Source organism: Branchiostoma floridae, chromosome 1 (assembly GCF_000003815.2).
Source record: "Branchiostoma floridae strain S238N-H82 chromosome 1, Bfl_VNyyK, whole genome shotgun sequence".
In the NCBI taxonomy this organism is placed as follows: Eukaryota; Metazoa; Chordata; class Leptocardii; order Amphioxiformes; family Branchiostomatidae; genus Branchiostoma; species Branchiostoma floridae.
The window spans coordinates 9,716,771-9,742,826 of record NC_049979.1 but is presented as its reverse complement, the minus strand read 5'-3'; the positions used below and the strand labels follow the sequence as shown (position 1 = coordinate 9,742,826).

The window sequence follows — 26,056 nt, the reverse complement described above, 5'->3', positions numbered from 1 at the left end:
TAAACTTGCATACTCAGTTTATTTGGGATGTCAATTTGAGGATTCGCACCCTCAAGTCATGATCAAATCAATTTTCACCAAAAACCATCACTTTTTAAGCTTTCCAGCCATGTAACATGTTAGTATTAAATGCCATTTCGCAAAGATTATGAGAAATGTGAACTCAAATCTGGACCATCAAAACACTTTCGTCCCATTTTACCGCGCATCCTCTTTCTCATCACGCTTTAATTCTAATCACTTATTTGGCGTTCAGTTTGTAACAAAAATGAAACTGGTTCGTTCCATTAGGATACAGAAGTAGGTGTGTATGATCAATGGTTTAATCTCTTGTAAAAGCAAAATACAATCACAATGTCTATATTGTTTGCCTATACTACATAATAATCCTACAGAAGCCTCGGTAAGCGCAACCAGGAATGTTACTATGTATTATTTTCAAACCCTTGAAGGTGGAATGACCATATACAAACACTATAATCAAACCATATACATGTATCTGACGGATAGCGTCGCATCACCATAATATGGTTAGAGCCAAGGGGCGGGGTTGATTGTACCGTACTGGACCCATGCGTGCTTCAGATCAATTCTATGGTGCTTTCGATGAAACAGATTGAATCAGCATGTGGCTTGCAGGCATTATGTGTGTCCATGTGTTTTTATTTACTTTAATACAGTGGTGGTGACGTGTCCATACCTATCTTTACCCAATCACAAGTAAAGAACCTTTTAAGTGCTCTTGTAGGCATGGACGACAAACTACAACTTCCTCAAGTTAGATCATGCGCCATCACAAGCCGCCTTCCTCTATCGCTGTCGCAGCTGATTGGACGGTGTAGGTGATGATAGCTAGCTGTTTCTTCACCTCCTCCCAACGTTGCGTCTGATTGGCTGCGTTCTCAATGTCGAACATCGCGTCAGCCAATCCAGGGAACGCTTGGCCGGCGTATGAGTTATGAGCACTGGGCGCGTAAACGACATGCCTAGAAATGCAAAATGATTGTTGTAATGTTCTTGCCCTGTCTTGTCGGACTTAGTTGACTAACCATTATGTATTTACCATGCTACATTTTTTTCCGCGGCAAAGTAACAGACACAATGAAAGAGCAGCATTTCTAACGCGATGGCAACTAAAATTGTCCAGGAGAGACTGTAACTTGACGTGATTTTGCCTTTCCAGTGATGTCATCATAGTACCACACATTAGACTCAAGTGCGTCCTTCCACGCTTCACCAAAAGGCTTCCGACAAACAATTTGACTATTCAAAATATAGTACATTTGATATGCTCTTCCTAGGCTAAGCATAAATGTTTCATTCTTACCGAAAACGAATATGTGCAAGATAAGATCCACATTCCTCACTGACCATAAACATGTGCGGAGACGCCATCTTACCTGTACCATTCCCTTCCCGGCAATCCTAGCGGGTCAATGAAGCCTCGTTCCAACTGCATCAGCTGATCGTTTACAACACGGACAGCCAAAGGACTGTACAGAACAAAATCATGTCAAGATTAACAAATTATACTCAAACAAGCGTTTCTGCTACTCTAACCAGACGCATGCCTTTCACTTTTTTTTTCACTTCTAATAGATTTACTTACTTCACAAACTTGTCTCTGTGAATAATATTTCTGAAGGCTTTAACGCTGAATCTCTTTAAAGGTGAGAAGGGGGATAGAAGGATTGAACTTGAGAATATTTTTCTTACTTCTTCTTGTCAATGTTCGACATCCTGTCTTTCAATCGGAGGGCTGATCTTGTGAAGTTGCTCACGGCCGAGTCCAGGTATTCTGAAATGAGGTAATGTTAGCATTGGCATATGCGTAAGGTTGGAATGGTGTCAAGCATTGGGCTGAAAGTAAAATTCAAGTATTGTACTAGACTTATCCACTTTCAAAGTCTGCAATTGAACCCCCTTCGTATTGTAAGCTGCAAGAGGGCCCCAACTTATGTCCCTTATTCCCAGGGGCTATCTACTGTGGGATTCTCTGGTAGCTATCACATGATATCAAAACCAAGTCCTTCTGCAGAACCATGGAAATCCGCTGGCCCGGGGGAAAGGCGGCATAACCTAATCGTTTCTAAAAATATACCAAATGTCCCATCCCAACGGCTTCTCGAGTCCACACAGATAAACACACACACACACACGAATCTTGGCGAAGGTAAAAATCGAATTACCCATTGAGATGCTCTGTGCATCGAATTGCGTGCTATATTCCGTCCTGACGGACTCGGCAATGTCCTGTAGAGCGGTGGAGTACACGGTGGGGTCGATCGGGAGGACCAGCGAGTCTGCCAGGTCCAGCGCCATCTCCGCCAACACCCGCCCCACAGCCTGGTGAACCTTGAACTCAGGGTCGATGAAGTTCTTCACCAGGTCAAAGGTCTCGTACGACGAGTGGTACAGGGCGTAATAGTCAAGCACGGCCTGGAGAAATGTAGACAAAGTACATGTAACGTTATGAAAAATTGTTGAAAACGAACCACGACGATTTTTCCATTGCTAGCTCAGTACACAGCAGTGAGGCCTCGACATGGCATACATAAGACTTTCCGCATGTTGTACTTTGAACTTTATTTATTTGCTTTAAGACAACAAATGTCCATAGCAATATCATAAACATAAAATATAACAATCACAATGAAAAAGAAACCATAAGAGTAACAATATTAAAAGTACCATAATGACAGACGGAAACAACATGAGAAACAATAATAAAAACAATATATACAACAACAACGCACATAAAGGCAAATAATCACGGAGGCCTCATCAGCTGCTTTTCTCTAACAACAGTTGCTAACTGGATAAATTTTGCCAATTGTCTGGAGATGTGTGAAGTAGGGCAGTTTATTATTTCAATGAACTTGTGCGGGTTTGGGTGTTTGGAATAGTATGGTGGAATATACCTTTTTCTCAGTGCATTCAAAAATGGGCATTCTAAAACAAAATGGTATTCGTCTTCTACCAGGTCAAGAGAACACAACTGGCACACTCTTTCCCGTTTGTCCGTTTTTGTGTGTCTACCCTTTTCTGTGTTAAGCTGATGCGCTGAACATCTTATTCGCGCTATCGCTTTTGCTTGTTCGGAGTTATTTAGCACTTTTAGGTAGTTTTCAGCCGAGAAACCGCTCTTTATCATACTGTAGGTAGTAAGACGGCTACTGCTGGAGATTTCGTTTTTCCAAAGTGTAATAGCCTGAATCTCTATTCGTTTCTTGAAAATTTCAATGAATGCGTTTTTATCACCTATGCTTTGGTTGTACCATGCTTCCCTTAATCCTAGACTGAACAATAAATCACGCACGTTACTTATCCAATTTCCCCTGCCTACATTATCTAGTTCATACAACATTGTATAACATTTCTTTGAGTACCTATTGTCATTCATTTCTAGTAATTTCAACCAAAACTTTATAATTCTAATTCGTCTCAGGACACTGAGGGGGTGTCTCCCGAGTTCACCCCTCACTGCCGCATTAGGTGTGGACTGCCCGACCCCTAGATAGGACTTGCAAAATTTGTTGTGTAGTACTTCCAGTTGATTGGCACTATGGAAACCCCATAGTTCACAGCAATACATAATAATTGGAAGAATAAGAGTGTCGAACATTTTAAACATCAAATCTGGAGACAACGTACCAAACTTGGCAATATTCTTTTTCATTATGAACAAGGCCTTGGACGCCTGTCCAGCTAACGTTTCCTGCGCCCTAAACCATCCTCCACTTGAAGATACGGTTATCCCTAGATATTTATACGTATTCACCACTTCTACCCTGCTTCCTGCATAGAACCACTTTTCACTTTTCCGCAACTTACCTCCCTTTCTAAAGACCATGACCTTCGTCTTCGCCAGATTTACTGCTAATTTACATCTATCGCAATAGGAACTAGAGTTCGGCGACCTCATACCTCCATAAAATATTCAGTGTTTTTGTCGATTTTATGTTTGTTGATTATGACTTGTATGTAATGGTATTCGTGTTATTTCTACTAGTTGTGTGGATAGTTATCACATGGGCACTATGGTAACATGCAACAGGTGTGGGGAATCTTTATGATGTTTACATTATCACGTTATGATAGTACTGGCAACTTGCAAATAAATGCACTACGATGTCAACTGTATATCGCAGATATAGGGGTGATTTCTTATATTATTACATCGATTATATCGACAGATATGAGGCCCAAAATCTAATCACTTCCAGCTATCATCACACCCCACCAACACATCAAGTATGAAACCAATCCACCCAGCCGTTCTTGAGTCGAGGCTATCGTTTCCCCCCAAACAGTTGTTGTCAACTGATCCAAAAAAAAGATATGTTCATGGCTATCACTGGCGAAACAAATCACCTCACCATCTGCTTGGAGATAAGGTGATTAACAAAGAGGGAAACCACGATGACTGTTCCAATATATCGCAGATATAGGGATGATTTCTTATATTATTACATCAATTATATCGACAGATATGAGGCCCAAAATCTAATCACTTCCTGGGCTATCATCACACCCCACCAACACATCAAGTATGAAACCAATCCACCCAGCCGTTCTTGAGTCGAGGCTATCGTTTCCCCCAAACAGTTGTTGTCAACTGATAAAATAAAAACATATGTTCATGGCTATCACTGGCGAAACAAATCACCTCACCACCTGCTTGGAGATAAGGTGATTAACAAAGAGGGAAACCACGATGCCTGTACCAATATATCGCAGATATAGGGGTGATTTCTGATATTATTACATCGATTATAACGACAGATACAGCGCCCAAAATCTCATCGATTCGAGCTTTTATCACACCCCACCAACACAACAAGTATGAAACCAATCCATCCAGCCGTTCTTGAGTAATCATCTACACAGACAGAGACACATAACAGAAACTAGAGTTCGGGGACCTCATACCTCCATGAAATATTTATTGCTTTTTTGTGGATGGTATGTATGTTTATAGTCGGTTGTATTTGAGAGTAATGGTTATAAATGTTATGGGAAAGTAGTGGTGTATTTATTTAATGACACAGAGGATGTCCATCTGATTAGTAATTATTAAAATGTGACACTTAATTGTGTAATGTGCGTTTAAGAGGTCGGCGGCATATGGTAGCGTGGTGTTCCTTAAGCTTGATGTTTGGCATTTAAACTGTCTAAGGTTGTCAGCATTATTGAGGTTCGACTATGTGCCTCAGAGCGGTGTGGTGGGAGGAAGTTGGGAAACTCAGAAAGAAGAAGGGATGTGGCCAACTTTAGTCAGATGGTGATTTGATTTTCCACCAATATGTCATAACATCAGCTGTTCACACGGTACAAAAACGAGATGCACACTTTCCTCTGATAGCCCTACATCAACTGTAAGATGAATACTTGGCGCCAACCCCGTCTGCTAAAAAACAAGTACCATTGGCTACGAAAGAGACAACTAACAACTGTCCCTTATCGCAACGAAATCAGAACATCTGTATCGCCCATAAAACTTCTGACACCCAACCCATCTAAGATGAGAGGACCTAATGGCATTTTAATCACCATGTCACTCAAATCAGCAGTACAGTATGTGAGACATCCATACCTGTTAAGCATTACCGTTAAATGTACCTCAACTTCTTACAATTATACTTACGCTTCACATCTCCATGATATCCTAAGCAGACATAAATAAAACTAATTATCATATTCAAAAAACTCGGGGTTCCCCAAACAGCTGTCATACAAATCACCTCACTATCTGCTTGGAGCTAAGCCCATTAACAAACACTTAAAGCACGATGCCTGTTCCAATATATCGCAGATATAGGGGTGATTTCTGATATTATTACATCGATTATAACGACAGATACGGCGCCCAAAATCATATCGATTCGAGCTTTCATCACAGCCCACCAACACAACAAGTATGAAACCAATCCATCCAGCCGTTCTTGAGTAATCTTGTACACAGAGACACATAACAGAAAATATAACCTCCATGACATTTCATGGAGGTAACTACTGTGCCAACTGTTACAAATATTTCAAACAGTCCTAAGCAGACATAAATAAAACTACTGGGGGTTCCCCAAACAGCTGTCACCTCACTATCTGCTTGGAGCTAAGCCCATTAACAAACACATACAGCACGATGCCTGTACCAATATATCTCAAATATAGGGGTGATTTTTTATATTATTACATCGATTATAACGACAGATACGGCTCCCAAGATCTCATCGATTCGAGCTTTCATCACACCCCACCAACACAACAAGTATGAAACCAATCCATCCAGCCGTTCTTGAGTAATCATCTACACAGACAGAGACACATAACAGAAAATATAACCTCCATTCCATGACATTTCATGGAGGTAAATATAACCTCCATTCCATGACATTTCATGGAGGTAATTAAGGGCATTCAAAACCCGCTGTAGGCCCACCACTGAGTCTGAGCAAAGTGCAAGATCGTCTGCAAACATTAGACTTAAAATTTCAGTGTCACCAACCTGAATTCCTCTACATCCATTCTGTTCCAGATGCTTATCTAAGTCGCTTATATAAAATGCAAATAAAAAAGGGGATAGAATACATCCCTGTCTTACCCCCCTATGGCAACTGAAGGTCTCACTCAAGTGTATATCTGTGTGCAGTATTACGAGTACTTATTATATGCATGTAGGTAAGTACAGTCAAACCTGCCCAAGACGACCACCCGGGACCGGAAAAAAGCGGTGGATTTGGACAGGTGGTCGCTGAGAAGTTGTCATCAAAGTTACATTGTTTTTAATCTTCTTAAGGTACGGTGAATAAAAGAATGAAAAAACAACTTCTCTACAGATTTAGTTAAGTACGTTACCGGGTCGCAGATAAAGCGGAAGTCTATAGACGAGATGCCGAGATGCTGGAAGAACGGCGTGTAGTCACTTCCCGACCCGAGCTGGCCAATGCTGTTAGGAAGAGCGGGCGTACATGAGTAATTGTTTTGTACGACTCGTGGTTTTTCCGGCTAGTTTTGAACCTGTCGAAATGTATAATATTACCTTACATAAGTTTGTACCATACAACAGGTTACAGGGAATGTTAGTGGATGTTACTTTTTCCCCTCTTCTGTAAGCCGTCCGTTCATTTGCGGATGACTAGATGGTGAAATTACAGGCTTGCAAATACGATTTTTCTAAAGTAGTACCGTATCAATTCCATTTCCGACAACATTATAAGAGAATGTCATGCCCCTCACTTTGGCAGTGAGTTAGGGTCTCCCTCGTCCTTGGGAACCTTGGCTGCCCATGAGTCATAGAGGGAGCTGTAGCTACTGCCAGCGGGGTTGACGCCCGGGTCCGGTACCTAGCAGCAACGGGAGACAATATAACGTGACTAACGATACGTGAATCCTTCTGTAAATGGCATGTACATGACATTCCTCGGTTGAAATCTGTTGAGAGGAGCCAAACCGAGGTCAAAGTGCCCTACTGTTTGTGTTGATGTGACTTCAAATATCATGGCAACAAAAGGCTATGACGTTTCCACTTAGTTCATTATTTTGGAATGTTTTCCTCATATGTGGGACAAAAGTAAGTAAGAAATCCGTATGCGTCAACATGAAAGTACATGTAAGCAATAGACGTAAGTGATCAGCTGTCTTTGGGTTACAAAGTATAATTTTTACTACAGAAACCTGCCGTGAAGGGGAATGGAGGTTACCTTTTTCGTGGCTTCAAATACAGACTGGAACATAGCGGGACTCGCACTGCTCCTGAACGTGTAGTTACCTGTTGAAAAAATGTGAGCAGGGGCAGATAAATCAACATATTAACTCTGGTACCGAACCACAGGTACATACCAACCAATGTCTCCATTATACTATAGTAACCATTACTACTGAGGGCTTCAGTACTGGCCTTGGTGCGGAAATATTAGTGCATACAAACCACAGTCCCCATACTATAGTTACCAGTACTAATGGCTTCAAATTCAGTACTAGCTTTGGTGCGGAACTAGTGGTACATATCAACCACGGCTCCCATACAATAGTAACCAGTACTACCGAGGGCTTCAGTACTGGCCTTGGTGCTGAACTATTGGTGTATACCAACCACAGTCCACATGCTATAGTAAAAAGTACTACAAAGGGCTTCAGTACCAGCCTTGTTACTGAACTACTGGTACATATACAACTGTCGCCATACTATAGTAGCCAGTGCTACTGAGGGCTTCAGTACTAGCCTTGGTACTGAACAACTGGTATATACCAAACCCAGTCTTCATATTATAGTGATCAGTACTACTGGCTTCAGTACTAACCTTGGTGCTAGAGTACTGGTGCATACAAACCACATTCCACATTCTATAGTAACCAGTACTACTGACTTCATTACTAGCCTTGGTGCTGAAATACTGGTCGCCACAGTCTCCATACTATAGTAACCAGTACTACTGAGGACTTCAGTACTAGTCTTGGTGCTGAACTATTGGTGCATACCAATCACAGTCGCCATACTATGGTAACCAGTACCACTGAGGGTTTCAGTACTAGCCTTGGCGCTGAACTATTAGTGCATACCAGCCACAGTCCCCATGCTGTAGTAACCAGTACTACTGAGGGCTTCAGTACTGGCCTTGGTGCTGAACTATTGGTGTATACCAACCGCAGCCCCCATATATACAATAGTAACCAGAACTACTGAGGGCTTCAGTGCTAGCCTTGGTACTGTTACATACCAACCACAGTCCCCATACTATTGTAGCCAGTTGAGTAATACTGAGGGCTTGAATATGAGCTTCAAAACTAGCCTATAAAAACTTTCGACAGTTCGGTCACTTACCAAGAGCAGCTATATCCACGTTGAGATAGGCCACAGCCCGTTCCTGCAGTACTTTGCTGTACTCCTCCACCCACTCCGTGGAGCCGATCAGGCCGTACTCCTCAGCACCCCAGCTGGCAAACACAAGGCTCCGACGAGGGCGCCAACCTTCTCAAAATGAAGGATTTTAGTGTAAGCAACTCACCAAACAAAGGTGTTTGAGACAAAATCACCCTAAGGTTCTTTTGATATGAAATGAGGCGTTTTTTTGCCTCGCTAGCCAATCCCCATGACTTGATCATTAAGGAACATTTCCAATCTTTGTATGTGAATATATATATTATATAGTAAAAGCGCAGAAAAAACACTGTCAGATTTCTGTACAATTGATTGTACCAGCACATAAGATAAAAAGAGTCTGTAGATCTGTCAGTAGGAAATGTAGTCGTTTTCGATAAAACCTAAAAATAACTCAAGCAACAAAAATTAGCCAGTCAACCACACGAAACTAGAGAAATGACTGCGTATGTTAAAAGAATAGTACAAGTAGGGATGCCATCCGCACATGTACCTTCTTGCTTCAGTTTTCCAAACGCCCTAGCAACCTCCTCCTGTACTGCAGTTCCGCTGGAAGGATCCACGGACCCAAACACCCAGGCGTCCCTGTGGTTCCCCATGATCACGTACCGATCTGCGGGCAATGGGAAAGTATGGCTTGGGAGAAAAGGTTCCGGACACGACGTTTAGCCAACGCTAATAACAGGTGTCCCCTTTCGACACAACACCGTTCTAAATTTGGGGTCTGATTTATCAGCGACGGAGACTTAACAAGCGAAAAGGGGCTCTTGTTACATTTCATACAAAGAGCACATATAAATGTAATGCAAACTGTCTAACTTATATACGTACTAGTACTAGTACTAGTACTACTAGACATGCTACAAATAACATCAGGATATAAAAACAAAATACTATGCCCATAAATGTCTGTATTAACTAGTTGAACATAAAATCACCTGGTTCCACACTGCCCTCGATGATGCCAATGACGTTGTATGTTCTCTTGACCTCGTTTTGCACGTTGACCTGAAGCCGCACTCTCCTGTGATGGTACAAAAAAGTTGCCTCTTTATTTTGCCAATGAATTTGATGCCTCGATCGTAGATAACATGATACGATTTTCAATGACCACCAACATCAATAGTCTATTAAGTTGGATGAACATTATGCAAGATACTACAGACCTGCCCGCGTGTGCCTGCTGGAACCCTGGTCCTGTTCGGTATGTGATGTTCAGGTCTCCCCGCCAGTCCTCAGGGGCTTCATCGCCTGCCAAGTGCCTGTCGATACACAGCCAATCAATCAATCAATCGATCGATCGATCAATCAATCAAGGCCTTTATTGCAGGTTTTTGCCACACTGGGCTAAGTACATGTATCACTAGATGAATTCAACTTCTCCCTTTTCAGATATTAATTGGTAGAGATAAAAGAACAGACACATTTTTTTACGATGGGAGGTTTATGAACCAACTGATCAATCAATAAAACATAAACCAACATGGCTGTTCTTATGTATAATCTAACGGTTACTGGAACCAAAATCAAACTCATAACTTTGCATAAAATTCCTCATACCTCAGTAACTCTATGCCGACCCCAAAGCCGATCGGGTGCACGGGGATGCCCGGAAGTCCCGCCACTACCTTAGCTTCTTCCTCAGTCAGCCTGTATGCATATTCTACCGCAAACATAACATAACATAACATCAAAACGCGAAACCTGGGTCTGACAGGTCACAATTTAAGGGAGAGGGTGAAGGCTATTCACACTGCACGATCATTGGTCAGCCGAAATCATGTGATCAAATAATACCATATAAGGCGGCGTGCATAATCCCATCTGCCATTCTCCCGGAGACATCCGCAGCAAGAAGACACAAGCAGGGTCGTGTTGGCAGCAGTGCAGAAAAACCCTACGCCACGTGTACTGATGAAGCAGAGTTTAGCACAGTTTCCACCTGAAAGGTTTGGGGTGTCGCAGTGGTAACACTTTGTGCAGGGAATTGTCTTTTTCGCATTTTGCTGTCAATTTGTTCCACGTTTGAGTTGTCGGCGAGAATGTGGATGGTGGGCGCACATGGGGCTGATTTGCATTTCTGAGGTAGTGTGCTGTCTAGATTTGGGTCTCCGGGTGGGTTTATCACGTATTCAGTATGGTAGCTGGGTGGACATTTCAAGTCGAGCTTCCCGTGCGTCCACGACGTTGCCCGATCTAGCTTCGCGTGGCGGAAGCTTGCTTGGGTTGGGGGTAGCGCTGCATTTGAGCGGAATGCAGCAAAGTCTAACGTGTGGTGTTCTTATGTCGTTATCAAACTGTAGATCTTCACAGAAGTCGACAATTATTTCATAGAGGAGAGGACAACGACGACAACATGAGAACAACGACGACAACCCAAGCAGGCAGACGTACATGGAAATCGTGGCAACGGCAGCTACCACAATAACTCACAGCCTGAGTCAGCGATTTTGCCGCCAGAGTTACCATCCTACAGGAGCAGAGAGCGGCGCCATAAAATTTGCATGTGGATGGGACGTCGGTAGATTGTGCACACGTGGCGCGCGTATGCACCTGGTTGATTGAGTTAATACTGCTCGAAGAAACCAGCTCGTGACGTCGGCTGCTTTGCTGTTGGTCCCCTTACGCCGGGCGTTCTCTGACTACAGCAGTTTGCAGCGAGCACACTGGGTGTGCTGAGATTGGATATCTTGCGTCTGGGACGTAAGTTATGTTGCTGCTTAGGCTTTAGCTCTGACTATGGCAGTTTGCAGCGAGCACACTGGGTGTGCTGAGATTGGATATCTTGCGTCTGGGACGTAAGTTATGTTGCTGCTTAGGCCTTAGCTTTGACTATGGCAGTTTGCAGCGAGCACACTGGGTGTGCTGAGATTGGATATCTTGCGTCTGGGACGTAAGTTATGTTGCTGCTTAGGCTTTAGCTTTGACTATGGCAGTTTGCAGCGAGCACACTGGGTGTGCTGAGATTGAATATCTTACGTCTGGGACGTAAGTTATGTTGCTGCTTAGGCTTTAGCTTTGACTATGGCAGTTTGCAGCGAGCACACTGGGTGTGCTGAGATTGGATATATTGCGTCTGGGACGCTATATCAGTTTTATCACACCGGGTGTGCAGAGGTTGGATAATCTCACGTCACACAAGATATGTGGTACGTAATGAACGTGAGACAAGAGTTTCACAGGCGTTACGTGCAGGAGGCAAGTCATCCACCATAGGCTTACGTGAATGAAAGTGTCGGCGACCGTGCCGGCATTCATATGATGGATATAAGGGCTACGTGAATGAAATAGACGTATTTATTTTGTTAGGTGAGCAATTTGGCAATGGCAGGATTGATACAATTGGTATCGAGGTGTATACCCAGGGGTATCAGTTGATAGACTTGGGCAGGCGCCACGACGCAGGTGTGTCATGGTAATTAAGATATGAGTTCCCCGGTGACCACATTGGAGGTTAATTAAATTAACCAATGACATCGTCGTGTGCTGTACGAGCATGTGTTGTGATCCAACATGGCGCCGATGACTTCACAGAGGGAGTGAGGTCTGTATATATGCATATTTTATTGTTACGTAGGAGGTCACAACCTCAGGAGTTCAGAGGTCATTAAATCTTTGCTGACGACATCGCCTTTATAGAGAATAGTGAAGAGGAGCTACAACAAGTAACGAGACAATAGACGTCAGTCATGGAGAGTCAGATTGAAATCAATGCAAGGGAATTTGAGATCATGAGCATCAATACGGCCGCTCCACCAAACTTCAAATTTGATGACTAAGCACTCAAGGTGCACGTGACTTGGGAAGCATGATCACGTAAAAGGGACACAATGTCTCGTGACTAGAAGTTCACTCGGCTCTGTGAGGACTTAACGTAGGGAAAAAGTCCTCATCGGTTGCATTGCAGAGTGCACGTATTGAAGAGTGATCTGGGATTGTTGAATGTGCCTATGTATAATTGCATGGTGAGCAAGGTATATTAGATATGGGTCTTGGGACAAATGTTGGAAACTAGGTTGCCCGTAATAAACCTCCCACCATTCACCGCATAAGGGGACTTCGAAAGGCCAACGATAGTCCACAGGCCTACACTGTGATCGCCGTACAAGTTTACACTATATACCAGAGAAACTAACATGTGTGAGGAATTCGCAATGGGAGGGAGTGTGCTGTAAGACTACATATTGGAGAACTCTCAGAATGGTTTAGGGTCTTAACGTGTCATGTATTAGGTAAGAACGTATCTTGTCACTACTCCTCGGTGGACCTGTAATAGACGGGGTTATGAGATTAGAGAATACCATGGTTCAGACGTGGGCAGTTCGAGGATTTGGACCTGTTATGGTTACTGTTATCTTGTCATTTAATTGGGTAGGCCGACTACTCTCTCTTGGCAGCCAGGGATTGATGTGCGAGAAGCTAACAATAGGCCGGGCTCAATCGCAAGGGTTTGGAGCGAGCTGCCATTTGGCGCCACTCAAGTGACCTCAATACGACAGTAATTGCCCCAGGTGTGGCAACTGTAGGTTTTGAACCACTCACAGCGCACGTGTGGTGGGTTCTTTGACGTACCCGGGATATGGCTGTCCCCAGGGACCTCCATTAACGTCCTATCTGAGTGACGGCCCTAGCCGAAGCTAAGTACTCATTTTCACCTGAGAAAGGCCGTATAAAGTTCCTTTCCTAAGGGCACAAGTATGGTAACACGCAGACTTGGCAGATGACCTGGTTCTCCTCAGTGAAGACTTTTCAGTAAATGGGAATTCAGTTGGGCTAAGTATAAGTAAGAAGAAAATAGAAGTAATGATTCTTGAATTGACCAAGATGGAGCAGCGATACTGAAATTAGATAGGGAAATCTGCAAGAGGTTCTCCTAGGCATCACAGCCAACAAAAGAAAGGGTCATACATCTCAAACTAGGAAGTTGGCCGAGGAACAGTGCAGCCAATCCTGTCTACATGGGTTCGCAAAGCACGGGTGCGGTGGTGGCGGTGCATGATGGTCGATTGAGTAAGGGGATAAGAATGGGGATAATAAGGAAGGGGATAATGAGCTAGAGGATGGGGAGAGATACTTTCATGTGAAAGTATAGGAAAGTGGTGATTATGCCTATTGCAGGACATTGGGAGGAGCCAGCGCGACGGAGGCACTGCCCCCATCACTAATGAGGATGATCCAATGATTGTCAGTGTGGACACTTTGCTATTCACACTGCACGATCATTGGTCAGCCGAAATCATGTGATCAAATAATACCATATAAGGCGGCGTGCATAATCCCTTCTGCCATTCTCCCGGAGACATCCGCAGCTCAGAAGTGCAAGGTGGGGCAGACCTGGCACATGAACAGGTGACAATGAAAGAAAGAGCGGATGAATAACACTATGTAAGACGGGTGTATAATCCATACTGGCTTTCATCTGGATAAATCCATAATACTAGTGCCGAAGAGCAAAGTGGGGCCGACCTGTAGCGAGTGGGAAAAGTGGATAGAGCGTTGTGAGGAGGGGAAGCGCTTTTCTTTCCCCACCCACCCGCCTTATAGCCATTGCTGGGACTCGGCTTCCACCGCGCGACTTCGGCACTGCCCCCATCACTAATGAGGATGATCCAATGATTGTCAGTGTGGATACTTTGCTATCAACACGGAATCTATTCAGATTACGGAAGGACGCACATTCAACATGACTGTGGATATTTCATGTGCTTGATCGTCTACAATGGAAACGATTGAAGAATGAGTCGTGTTCAGAATAGCGGAGCCATAAGAAAATTGTATTGTTCGTACCGTTTGCAGGATAAAACGGAGTGAGTGGATCTCCCTGTGCGATCATGAGCGTCCCCCGCTGTACCCCGCTGGGCGGCAGCATCCACCCGTCCGGGTACACGGGGTAGTCGCGGGCGGAGTAGTCTGCCGGGTCCGAGTAGATGATGAGGCCGAGGCACCCGAACTGCTCAGCCTTTTCCGCCTGAAGAAGTTGACATGTTGACATGTGAAGTCATCTTCGAAACAAAGTAATGTTGATAATTGACATCCTAACTATTTTATACGCTATTTTTAGTAAAAATGTACAAAATGGAAAAGAAAGAGCCCGGCTGCTGCAAATTCGTTTTGTCATTCATTCAACTTCTTCTTAAGCCAAACGCTTACAAGTTTCATCCATGTTTTCATCACTGGCAACGAGTATGACTTGAATCCAAGTTGTTGTGAAATAGTATTAGGGATTTTTTAGCAACATGGCTACAGATGGATCCAGCTTTGCAACTAGATGTATCTGTGCAGATACATGTATTTCGAGTCAATGGTACCTCAGCAAACATTAAGTAGTACAAGAACAAAATGGTCATTTGGGGGTCATAGGTTGGCTTCCTTACTTCGTTGGTTCGTTTACTTTGTAATTAAGACGCCATTCCTCACCCTAGACTCACCTTGTCTCCACGGAAGATGCTGCCGTACCGTGCGATACAGATCTTCCCGGAGGGGTCGATATTCAAGTCACGCTGGAGATGGAAGAAATCCTCGACCCTGCCATAGTTTACGTACACCAGCTCCCCCTGTAGGGAAGAAGAGTAACAGCACTTAATGTTACTTCGGAGACATTTAACCAGCGAGCAAAACTAAGTGTATAACTGTGAGAAGGAAGACAATAAGGGTATACTCAGAACCAGTCTGGCATTGGATATAGGAGAATTCTGTAGACAACCAGGATGTACTTACTTGCTTACGTTTCGGTGTCTACCAGACGCCTTCCTCAGAGCTTCTGACTGGAGTTCCTCTTCTTGCCGCTATATGTAGCCGATGTAGGTGGCGCTTGCAGTATGCAAGTAAGTACATCCTGGTTGTGTACAAGAATTCTCCTATATCCTATACTTTACCAACCTCATGAAATTATTTTCGGTAGCCTGGCATTGTACTTTGCTTTTGTGCTAAATCATTTTACCTCATTATGTCAAATTCTACTACTAGTATTTTTAGCAAGAAAAGAGAGATTGGAAGAGACTACATCAATCCTGTTAGAATCGTTTCATACCTCGACGTCTCCAGAGCCGGAGTAGGCGTTGAATGGCGGGACGATGTTCGGGTCGTCTTGCCATTGGTCCAGTGGAGCCTCCTCCACCTGGGACTGGATGACTACCGTCCCGTCAGCCTCCATCAGCGTCACCCGGCTGGGACTGGAGGAGACAGGTTAAGCCACTATCACACACCCTTTGCTCCCGACCTCTCCCCAACCAAGGTCGGCGCTGGGCTGTGATTTTAACCCCCTTGGTTGTGAGTAGCCCGGAATCTATCCTATTCTAGCTTCAGTTTGCTTCACTTGTCGCATCAAAGCACAACATGACTTTCCCAATTTTCTAAAGTATATCGTCGACTAGAGAAGACGACTTTAAAGGCAGATGGCATTGCTCACGACTAACTCCCAACCATAGTCTGGAGAAGGACGGGAGGCCATAGTCGGCTAGGTGTGACATGGGCTTTATAACAGCGATCTGTAATACATAAACCCCCTTGTATCATGCTAACCTAGTACCTAGCCTGGTAGTGGCTTGGCCAGGCTCTCTACAGGACAGATAAATCTCTCTGCGGCCGGAGTAATCGTTCGCACCCGGTAGGATTTTCACGACGTAGGATTTTCACCGAGCAGAGTTTAATTACGTGCCATGTAAAAGTCTAACTTAACTCCTACCGAGTGCGAGGTATTACCCCGGCGGCAGATGGCTTCATCGGCCCCGAATAGAGCCTGGAGAATCCACGGTAGACTGGATACCAGGTTAGCATCATGCAGTACCGTGAAGAAACACCGGACAGCTGCAAAGTTACTAGTCTGGATACCAGGCCCCTGCCCGATCTCAAAAATATCTATGAGTTCGGGCTGGGGTCTGGTATCCAGGTATATATGGATGTCACAATGTGAAACATCGATATGTGCTCCTTATACAGGCTACAAAATTACCTGTTTTCGTCACTGCTGGGGTAGGACAGCAGGATGTCGTACGGGGTCAGGCGCGCGGAGTCCAGCCCGTACTGCAGCCAGCGGTCCCGCAGATCCTCCGCCTGTCCCAGGTCCATCTCCCTTCCCGCGATGTGCGGCACGGAGGTCAGCCTCCTGGGGACGTACGGACACTGTCGTCAGACTACAACTCACCTGAAGAACTAACCCCATTACTAACTGTGTATTACTCTACATGTAGGCCATGCAAGGCCATGTGAATGATACCCGCGTGTTCATAATTTTTTCATCCGTTTCCAAAAACAAGCAAATATATGACGTAAATTGCAAGTCAAAGCTAGATAACACACCATAGTTCGCGACATGTATGTTATCCGTCATCTTCAACCTCCTTATTCTGTTGTGTCGCTGGATGCAAGCCTATTTCATTGCTGTGTATAAAGGACAGTCATGACTACGGATCATGCTTGTATTTTTTTTCTTTATTCGCCATTAAGAACTAGACCTATAATAAAACCTTGACATATGTGTACCTGTCCAAAATGGACTTTAATTGGTACTGTTAGTTGTGTTATATCAACCCGTGCCTTTCGGCAGTGGTTTGGCATTGCTACGTGACTTCTTTGGGTATAAAAATCAAAATAATCCGATCGAGCAGTTTCTATAAATATTCAATTCAGCTGCAAACGGTTATTATTAGTTCCCACGCCGCGGTTATAACTATTCATCCACACAGACTACGTGCGAGCAGGTATTTTTCATTTCAGAAGACTTCTGACTGGAAAACGGCTGTGGAAAAAGTGCTGGTAAACACATAGGCAGCCAGAAGGGCGGAGGCCGAGTTTCTGGATCCCAAACCGCCCTGTCCGCTCTGCCAAGACGTTGGAGAGATTTGACACGGACATTGGTATGGTTTTCTCAGCACCTGGCTGTAAGAAAAAGACAGAAGGAACCTCGTGTACTCTTCATGTTTTCTGGACTCTGTAGGTGAGTGTCTAAGATATAGCAAAAGACTTTACTCGGGCGTCTTCGTAGAACGGCGCGACTCTGACATGGCTCACTCGAGACTGCTTAGTTTGGTCATATTTCTGGCATGGAGTGGACTAGGTTGCACAGCTTCCTACCCGAACCTGAAGTGCTGTTGTCCGACGTACTATAGCATGCACAATGGAAACATTACCAGGCTCACTTGCTATGATGAAGTCTGTTCTTTCCGCTCCATTCCCAAACCGTTACCAACAAGTCTGGAACGATTCATGGTCTCGCATCAGAATATCCCGAAGATCGTGACGGGGGACTTTACTCGTCTCGAATCGCTGACGGCGTTAATCATACAGGGAAGCCAGGTTATGACTATCCAACCAGGGTCATTTCAAACCTTGACGAATCTGCTGGAACTCTCCCTGGTTGGGAACAAAATCAGCCGCTTAGAGGCCGAGACTTTCAGGGGACTGGCCAAGCTCGAAGACCTGGACTTGGATAATAACCGACTACACTACATTGATGGCGCGGCGTTTGTCGGGCTCACCGTACTGCGTAAGCTGACACTGAATAAAAATTGCCTTTCCAGCATCCCTCGGGGGACAGATCAGACAACTCAGCCCCTAAAGCTCATAATGACTTATAATCCTATAATGTCAATCATTGAAATTGGAGAGCTTAAGCACATCTTAAGTCTGATTTTGGCTCAAAACGGGATCCTGTGCGACTGCAGGCTGCGAGAGATGAAAAGATGGATGACAATGAACAACCACTTGCAGTGGCACATCACCTGTGCACATCCTGTCACTAGACTACCCAAGAGACTCAGGTGGATTCGGCGGGACGATCTGAGGTGTACCTCTAACGTGACTAAAGGCTCAGCCGGCACAGAACATGAATTCGAACCATGGAGAAGGTGCCACTCCACTTCGCAAATCCCAGCACCAAACCACATAATGGAACGTAGTACGTATTCTTGCCCAGTGAGGTATGAACATTCTAATGACCCAGGTGCATCCACCATGCTTCCTGTCGCTGGATTTCCAGGAGAACTACTCAAGAACGCAACACACGAGACAAGCACAGGAACGACTACGTACACGTCTCAGTCCCAAACTACGGTTGGGGATACCACGACACAAGTAGAGAGCAAGGAGGTCGCAACTGGTCCTGGTTTTGGACTGTCAGCGATACATCTCACCCTTGTTGGACTAGCATCTTTTCTTGGCTGTTCTGTTATTGCTGGAGTGATAGCTTTCTGTGTGAGAAAGTGTAAAGCGGTCCGACAGCAGGACAACGCCGATGGACAAAGGGATGCTGCAAACAGACACTACGAGAACGATGACCAGTTCTCAGACACGGACTCGGCCAGAGGAGTCACCTACGAAAACGACGACCAGTTTTCAGATACTGGCGGCGCAAGAGTACATTACGAAAACGACGACCAGTTTTCGGACACAGACGGAGCAAATAGGAACCAATACGAAAACGACGACCAGTTTTCGGACACAGACGGAGCAAATAGGAACCAATACGAAAACGACGACCAGTTTTCGGACACAGACGGAGCAAATACGAATCAATACGATTACGACGACCAGTTCTCCGATGATGATAGCTCGCACAGGACAATCCCTCACAAGTTGGTTAGTAAAAAAACAAGGAAGACATTTTCCCTTGCCAAGGCCGAACATGCCCGGCGGCGCCGCATTCAGAAGAGACTGGCTAAGAGAAGAGCGACAGAGGACAGGCGCAAAGCCAAGAGTACGGTATTAACCGTCCTTGCAGACGTTCATGCTCAAGCACAAGCAAGCGGACATTATGACAACGACAAAGACTCTGTGGGGCTGAACAGCCGTGAGGCAACTAAATCTTTGGACAATGCTGTTTCTGACGGCGGGCATTATGCCAACGAGAGACCCGTCGCGGATTCGGTCACAAAAGCTTCAGAAAGCACCAAACGACATGATGACGACAGCGATTCAGACCATGACTATATGACGCTCCCCAACCTTTCTCCGGGAGAAGGCACTGGGGTTGAAGAAGGGGGCAAAAAAAGTCAGAGCAAACCAGAAGACAGGAACTCTGCATCTACGTCTGCATGTGCTAATGATTTGTCAGACAACGACTATATAACCTTTCCTGGGGAGGAAAATGCTGACGGAAAAACAGGAAGAGATTTGTCCACCTCTGAGGACAGTTCTGATCACACCTACGTAACGTTTCCTGGGGAGGAAAATGCTGAAGAACAGCAAAGAGAAACAGGAAAAAAGAATGGACAAGCGTCAGATATAGCCTTAGATTCGTCAGACGCAGAAGACTACTCTGATCATACCTATATCACGTTTCCTGCAACAGAAAATGCTGAAGAACAGCAAAGAGAAACAGGAAAAAAGAATGGACAAGCGTCAGAAATAGCAACAGATTCGTCAGATGCAGAAGACTGCTCTGATCATACCTATATCACGTTTCCAGGGACAGAAAATGCCGAAGAACAGCAAAGAGAGCGAGGAAAAAAGAGCGTAGAAGCGTCAGATATAGCAACCGGTTCGTCAGACACAGAAGACTACTCTGACCACACATATGTGACGTTTCCTGGGACGGATGATGTTGAAGAACACACACAAGAGACAAAACGTCAAAACGGACAAGTGTCACACTGTGTTGTGTCAATCGCAGACGACATTTCGGACCACTTCTACGTGACATTGCCTGAGACAGAAAATGTAGAGAAACGGAAAGAGGAAACGGAACGTCAAAACGGACAAGTGTCAGACAGTGTTGTGTCGATCGTAGACGACATTTCTGACCACTTCTACGTGACATTACCTGAGACAGAAAATGCAGAGGAACGGAAAGAGGAAACAGAACCTCAAAACGGACACGTGTCGGACTTAGACTCTGTTTCGTCTAACACAGATATTTCTGATCACGTTTACGTTACATTTCCTGAGACAGAAATTGAGACGGAGTACTGATTCTAGCAAAACCTGCCGACCCTAGTCTTTGCGACTGTGGTGCTTGCAAGGGATGTAAAATTTCGATTTGACATCTGACTGAAAAAAGTTGCAGAAAGACAATCCCTACCTACAAACCGTCTTTTCATGACGATCATCGGATACAGGACATTGAATTTCTTGTGCCTTAGAAATTTTCATACAAACCAGTCTGATTATAAGCCTCCTGTATCAGTCATTTAAGAAATGTTGGATCTGCGTCACCACCTGCTTGGAACATCGTAAACACATTCTGAGTGGCAGACTAATTTACAACCTTTATATAACACCACAGGTGATGAATATTACAACTCTAGAGCTATAGAGGTGCAACAATACACTTGTGACTTTACTTATGAAGCCAGACAAGGTTTCGCTTTTCTATACTTGATGTAAGTAGGAATGATCTTCGGAAGTTCTCAGACACTTCAATGTTATACACCGTGCAGTGTACAATGGCAACTGAGATTCACGTTTGAAAATACAAACCAACCATGAAATATGCTGAGAATATTTTTGTGTCGTCAATGTGATTATGAATAAAGTTATAGTTTGAATGCTAGTTTTCGTATCTTGAATTGGCGTGCAGTGTGTAGGAGGCAGACAAGATAATGCTACTCCGAATATCCTCAGGGATAGGACTGCAGTCAGTAGAAGCTTAACCATTGATATAATACTGACTATTATAATATCTACTACTAATCTGCCATCTCGAGTTTTTGTAACGAGCGTGCAATTATAACAGCTGATACTCATATTCACCTACACAAGATATTCCCTCCCTTTGTATCTCCCACTCAATTTCCGTAATCACTATATGCCTTAAAAGGTTAAAAACTTGACCAATTTCTTCGATCTGCAAATCATCAAAGAAACTCAGTACTGTAATGTGGAACCCTTTATATTAACTACTGAAACAGCATGATAACATCCTGAAGGCTGGAGTTAGCCTGGAGTACAGTCTTATTCGCTTTAGTCCGCTCCCAAATGTTGGCGGGTAGGGGACTAAAGCTAAACAAGGCTGGACTCCAGTCTAGGCTGGGGTGGCCGGCCCGGTCCAAACTTGTGCCGCAGGCCTACTAGCCTGGATACCAGACACCGGTCCGATCTCAATAACATCTATCGTGCAAAACTGAGGGGACCTACTGTAGAATTACCATAGGGCCACGTTGGCACTAGAGCCGAGGATTCGGGCTGTATAGGCCCTGTAAACAGTCTGGTATCCAGGCTACAGGCGTGCCGGAAATGAATGTTGCTGATGATGAAGTCAGGCAGCCGAGGATGGAGAGTACTAGGGTTTCTACTAGTAGTGTGTGAAAGGGACGTGGCACGGTGTTACATTTTGTTAAGAAATTTGAAGACAAATACTTCGAGGGTATGAGGTTTTCGATTTCTTTTTCCTCTTATGTACGCTGATGAATATTAGCAAAACGAGGAAATTAAAGGCAACCTAAGCAATATCACATTGTTAAAAGTGGAAATATTCTGAATAAGGCAGTCTGTATAATATTGACATCTAATGCACTATTTTAGTACATTTACATAATTATTTCATAAATTGAGCCGTTAAAAACAGCGCGGGAATGAGTTGCACAAGGATTCCAGATCAAGTCCTTATTTTTTTGGGGGGGGGGGGGGGGGTACAATAATAAAGAATGTCCTCGTGCAACTTGTCTCTGGGCTGTTTTTAGCCGCTCAAAGTATCAAATTATGATGTAAATGTGAGAATACAGTGCAGTAAATGTCAATATCATGCAGTAAATGTCAATATCATGCAGATTGCCTTATTCAGAATATTTCCACTTTGACGCTGTAATATTGCTTAGGTTGCCTTTAAGAGTGAGAGAGTGTGAAATAAAGGCGCATAGACAGCTACAGAGAATGCGGCTCATCAGGAAAGTGTTTACCAAACTGAACCGCCCCCTGTTTCTTACTACTTGACACGGGTAATTTAGATAAATGACTTGGCACAGTAACCTAGCTGCTGCCAACGCTTATCAGGTGTGTAAATATCCCACTGTAGGCTGGTAGCTAGTTTGGGTGAAGGCTACAGTACATGTACTAAACGTAGCATGGAATATTGCTCAAGGTCTAATGGCCAAAGGCGTGGTCGCTTAAGTGTATTTGTGGTGCATACCGTTTAAAGGGTCTTTAAACACACCAGGAGCTGCGCTGAAGAATACTGTAAATGCATTTAAGTTCGCGGGGATTTAATTTCGCGGTAGCGGGAAAAGGGACTTTTCGCGGTGGATTTAAGTTCGCGGTAACACCATACACTGCAGTCTAATACCATGATAGAAAAATGTTCGCGGTGGTTTTAAGTTCGCGGTGAAGTGGTCACCGCGAAAACCGCGAACATTAATCCACCGCGAACATTTCTGCATTTACACTACTCACCAAGGCTCCAAGCAGATGTTGAGTCGCGGAGATATAGTAGTAGTCGGGGAATCTACAGGCGCGCTCCTCTTTAAGGAGGGTAGTAGATTTGTAGTTTTCCCGACTACTATTATATCTCCGCGACTCAACCTCTGCTTGGAGCACTGAAGAATACAAGCTGCATATCCGGACAAGTTTTCGATCTACTAACACCCGCGAAGAACCCCCAACACACATTTCGATACGTATAGCTCACATCAAACACAAAGGCTAGTAGGTTCTTATTTACGCCTGAGTCGATTGGGGAAATTGGTTTAGGGTGCACGTGACTTTACAAGATGCACATCATGGGAACAACTCTAAACACGAGGCCACCGTGACACCTGTGCCTACAATGAATACAAATTACAATGGCATGCATGTGGGGCGCGGCTTCAGATGTGTAGCAAAGATTTACAACTTGTCATCGCCACAGTATGAAATGGTGGGCCACTTTAACACGAAACGGCTGGTTGAGAAATTTCTATACACGGTACATGGGTATGTGGGACAATAAGGAACGACCTATCAAAAGCGCCTCCACGTGGTCTCAACTTCTAACAATTTGTCACGAGACACCTCTTGTAATACATTATTCGTTTATTACAAGCAAAATATAGATTGCATGTTTACAATCGATCCAGTCCTCTACCGTTAATTACGGGTGGGGCTGTTCAATATAATGTGTAATACGCCTTTATTGCACATTCATGCCCTATCGGGCTAAGTACAGGCATATAGATACAAAGGGTAGTAATGCAGTAAACATGGTTTCTAAGACTAATCTAAAACATAAATTCTAAAACTATTCTAGTACATTTGTTCGGCTTCTTCTCGTTTCTTAGTTATGTTAAATATGTAGCTTGAGATGTGTTTGTATAAAGTATCAATGTTGACGTACTCTGTTCAGGGGGAAATGATTCAGCACTAGAGGCCTTTTTTTAGAAAGATTTGCCCCCGAATGATTTACCGTAGACATTTCAAGAAACCGCAATCGACACCAAAAATCTGGGAGCTCCCATGGCCAATTTATTATACTGAAAGAGTCCTGAAATAGAAACATGTGAAGATATGGACACACACTTGAGCAGAGGCCAGGGTAATAATGGAACATCTATAGACCAAACGATGATAATGATTATCCCTCAAAGTCTTGACGTTACCTGAGATTTTCTTCGATGTTCTCGGGCAGTATCTCCTCCTGCACCCTCCGGCCCGCCGAGGCGTCCCCATCCCGGACCAGCTCCTCCGCCCAGGGCGCGGCTGAGCCGGGCTGGCGGGAGAAATAGCCGATGACCACCCCGAGAACGACGCCCGCCACCAGCCCTATGGCGGCCACCAGGAGAAATCTTCCCCGACTTCCATCCATGGTGATGTGTTAAAGTTCGCCCTACCTCTTCTGCATTAAACAGCTAAAACACGCCGTTTGTGACCCTTGGTTTGCTATATGACCAACTTGGCTCTCAGCCGATGTGTGCAGAACTAGCACCTCCTGCTGCGGACTGTCAGTAAATTCCCTAGAAATCTCCGAACTCAGAAAGGTCACTGAGCTGGCAGAGCGAGAACCTCCAGGATCCTTCAGGACAGTGTCTTGATTGAATCCGTTAGTTCCTTCTCCGCGAGTGTGTCGGTCCAGAAATGTGACCTTACTCTTGGGCCTTGGCCTCTCGTCACAGGCGCTGCCTGAGTCTTGCCACAGTTGCACACAATGACGTTCAATCAAAAAGGGGCGGTTTCCTGGTACAACACGTCCCGAGTGCTTACTTTCTGTCCTCCTGAATTTAGTAGCCTGTAATTACTGCGTGTATACTGTCACACGTGGCTGATTACGACGCCCAAAAGTTCGTTTGTTTCTTGTTTGCCTGGCTCCTTTCCAAGGGGCGGTGCGGTTTACATATCTCAACTCCTGCTGTGGAAGACGACAGAAGCCATCTGTGGTTAGATATCGGCACTGACCCTGTCGCTATTAGCAAAATGTAAGACACATTTCCTCGATCTGTCGTCATGCACCAAAGTTCACGTAGCTTCCTGCTGAAAGAAATGGGCAACTCAAAGGTCCGTTTGTGACCCTTGCTTTTTAACTTGACTCCATGTGTATCGGCAGGTAAATCATTACCTCCACCTTTTGTCATGAAATGGGTTTCTGTGTGAGGAAGCCTGATAATCAGATCTAGACTTGTGGTTACGAGAGTAGTTTTATATCCCATTCATACATGATGGATATATGTTGGCCAATATGTACAGATTAGCCAACTGATGGGATCGGGAATAATTATAAATCAAGCATTTAGGCCATACCAATTTAATTTGTTGGTTCTCGGATTTTTTCCTAAAAAAATTGAAGCGACAGGGCGAAAAAAAAAAAAAAAAAAAAACTTGCAACAAGTCTGGGTTCAGGTCCAGGCTGGTTAGTCCAGACCTGAACTCATGGTATACGTGTGATAGAAATAGTTAATCAGTTAAAATTACATGCAAAATTGCATGTTGGCATAAATTTGTACAATATACATTAAATTATGTACAGTTGCTACAGTATACAGAAATGTTCACAAAACATCTCAAATAGACCAATATAGTATTTTTACAGAGATGCAACGACAACAACAAACATTATTTAAGTTTGCCTCTAGAAATAAAATACCATCGCTGGAAGACTTATTTGCTCTCTGAGTTGATAAGAATCTGTCTATCCAAGGCTCTAATTACATTTCATGGTCAACTGGTGCAAATTGGAAAAAAAATTACAAATACTTCGAATTCCACTCCCCCGAAAATACATGAACAAGCCAAAGTACTGAACTACATGTTGCATAAAACCATAGGTTTATTCTCTCT

General features: G+C 44.2%; 1 protein-coding gene across 1 annotated transcript; it reads right to left on the bottom strand.

Annotated features, from left to right (window-relative positions):
- On the bottom strand, positions 1 to 25,189 carry LOC118419543 (putative N-acetylated-alpha-linked acidic dipeptidase). The gene is made up of 17 exons (XM_035825979.1): positions 24,385 to 25,189; positions 16,833 to 16,985; positions 15,912 to 16,053; positions 15,310 to 15,435; positions 14,669 to 14,849; positions 10,442 to 10,544; positions 10,048 to 10,143; positions 9,820 to 9,905; positions 9,375 to 9,494; positions 8,825 to 8,971; positions 7,704 to 7,771; positions 7,240 to 7,346; positions 6,859 to 6,949; positions 2,190 to 2,439; positions 1,717 to 1,798; positions 1,401 to 1,493; positions 1 to 986 (listed from the first exon to the last, which is right to left on the bottom strand). Exons 1-17 carry the CDS (start codon positions 24,588 to 24,590, stop codon positions 794 to 796), a joined length of 2,244 nt encoding a protein of 747 aa, XP_035681872.1. The 5' UTR covers positions 24,591 to 25,189; the 3' UTR covers positions 1 to 793.
- Between the last annotated feature and the right edge of the window lie 867 nt (positions 25,190 to 26,056).

What these genes read in the sequence shown, in the direction of transcription:
- LOC118419543 (XM_035825979.1), bottom strand. Translation starts at nt 24,590, where the DNA reads ATGGATGGAAGTCGGGGAAGATTTCTCCTGGTGGCCGCCATAGGGCTG. An exon ending in CGTGGATATAGCTGCTCTTG is followed by an intron (nt 7,772 to 8,824) that starts GTAAGTGACCGA and finishes TTTTTTCAACAG; the next exon opens with GTAACTACACGTTCAGGAGC. An exon ending in GACCCTAACTCACTGCCAAA is followed by an intron (nt 6,950 to 7,239) that starts GTGAGGGGCATG and finishes TCTTCCTAACAG; the next exon opens with CATTGGCCAGCTCGGGTCGG.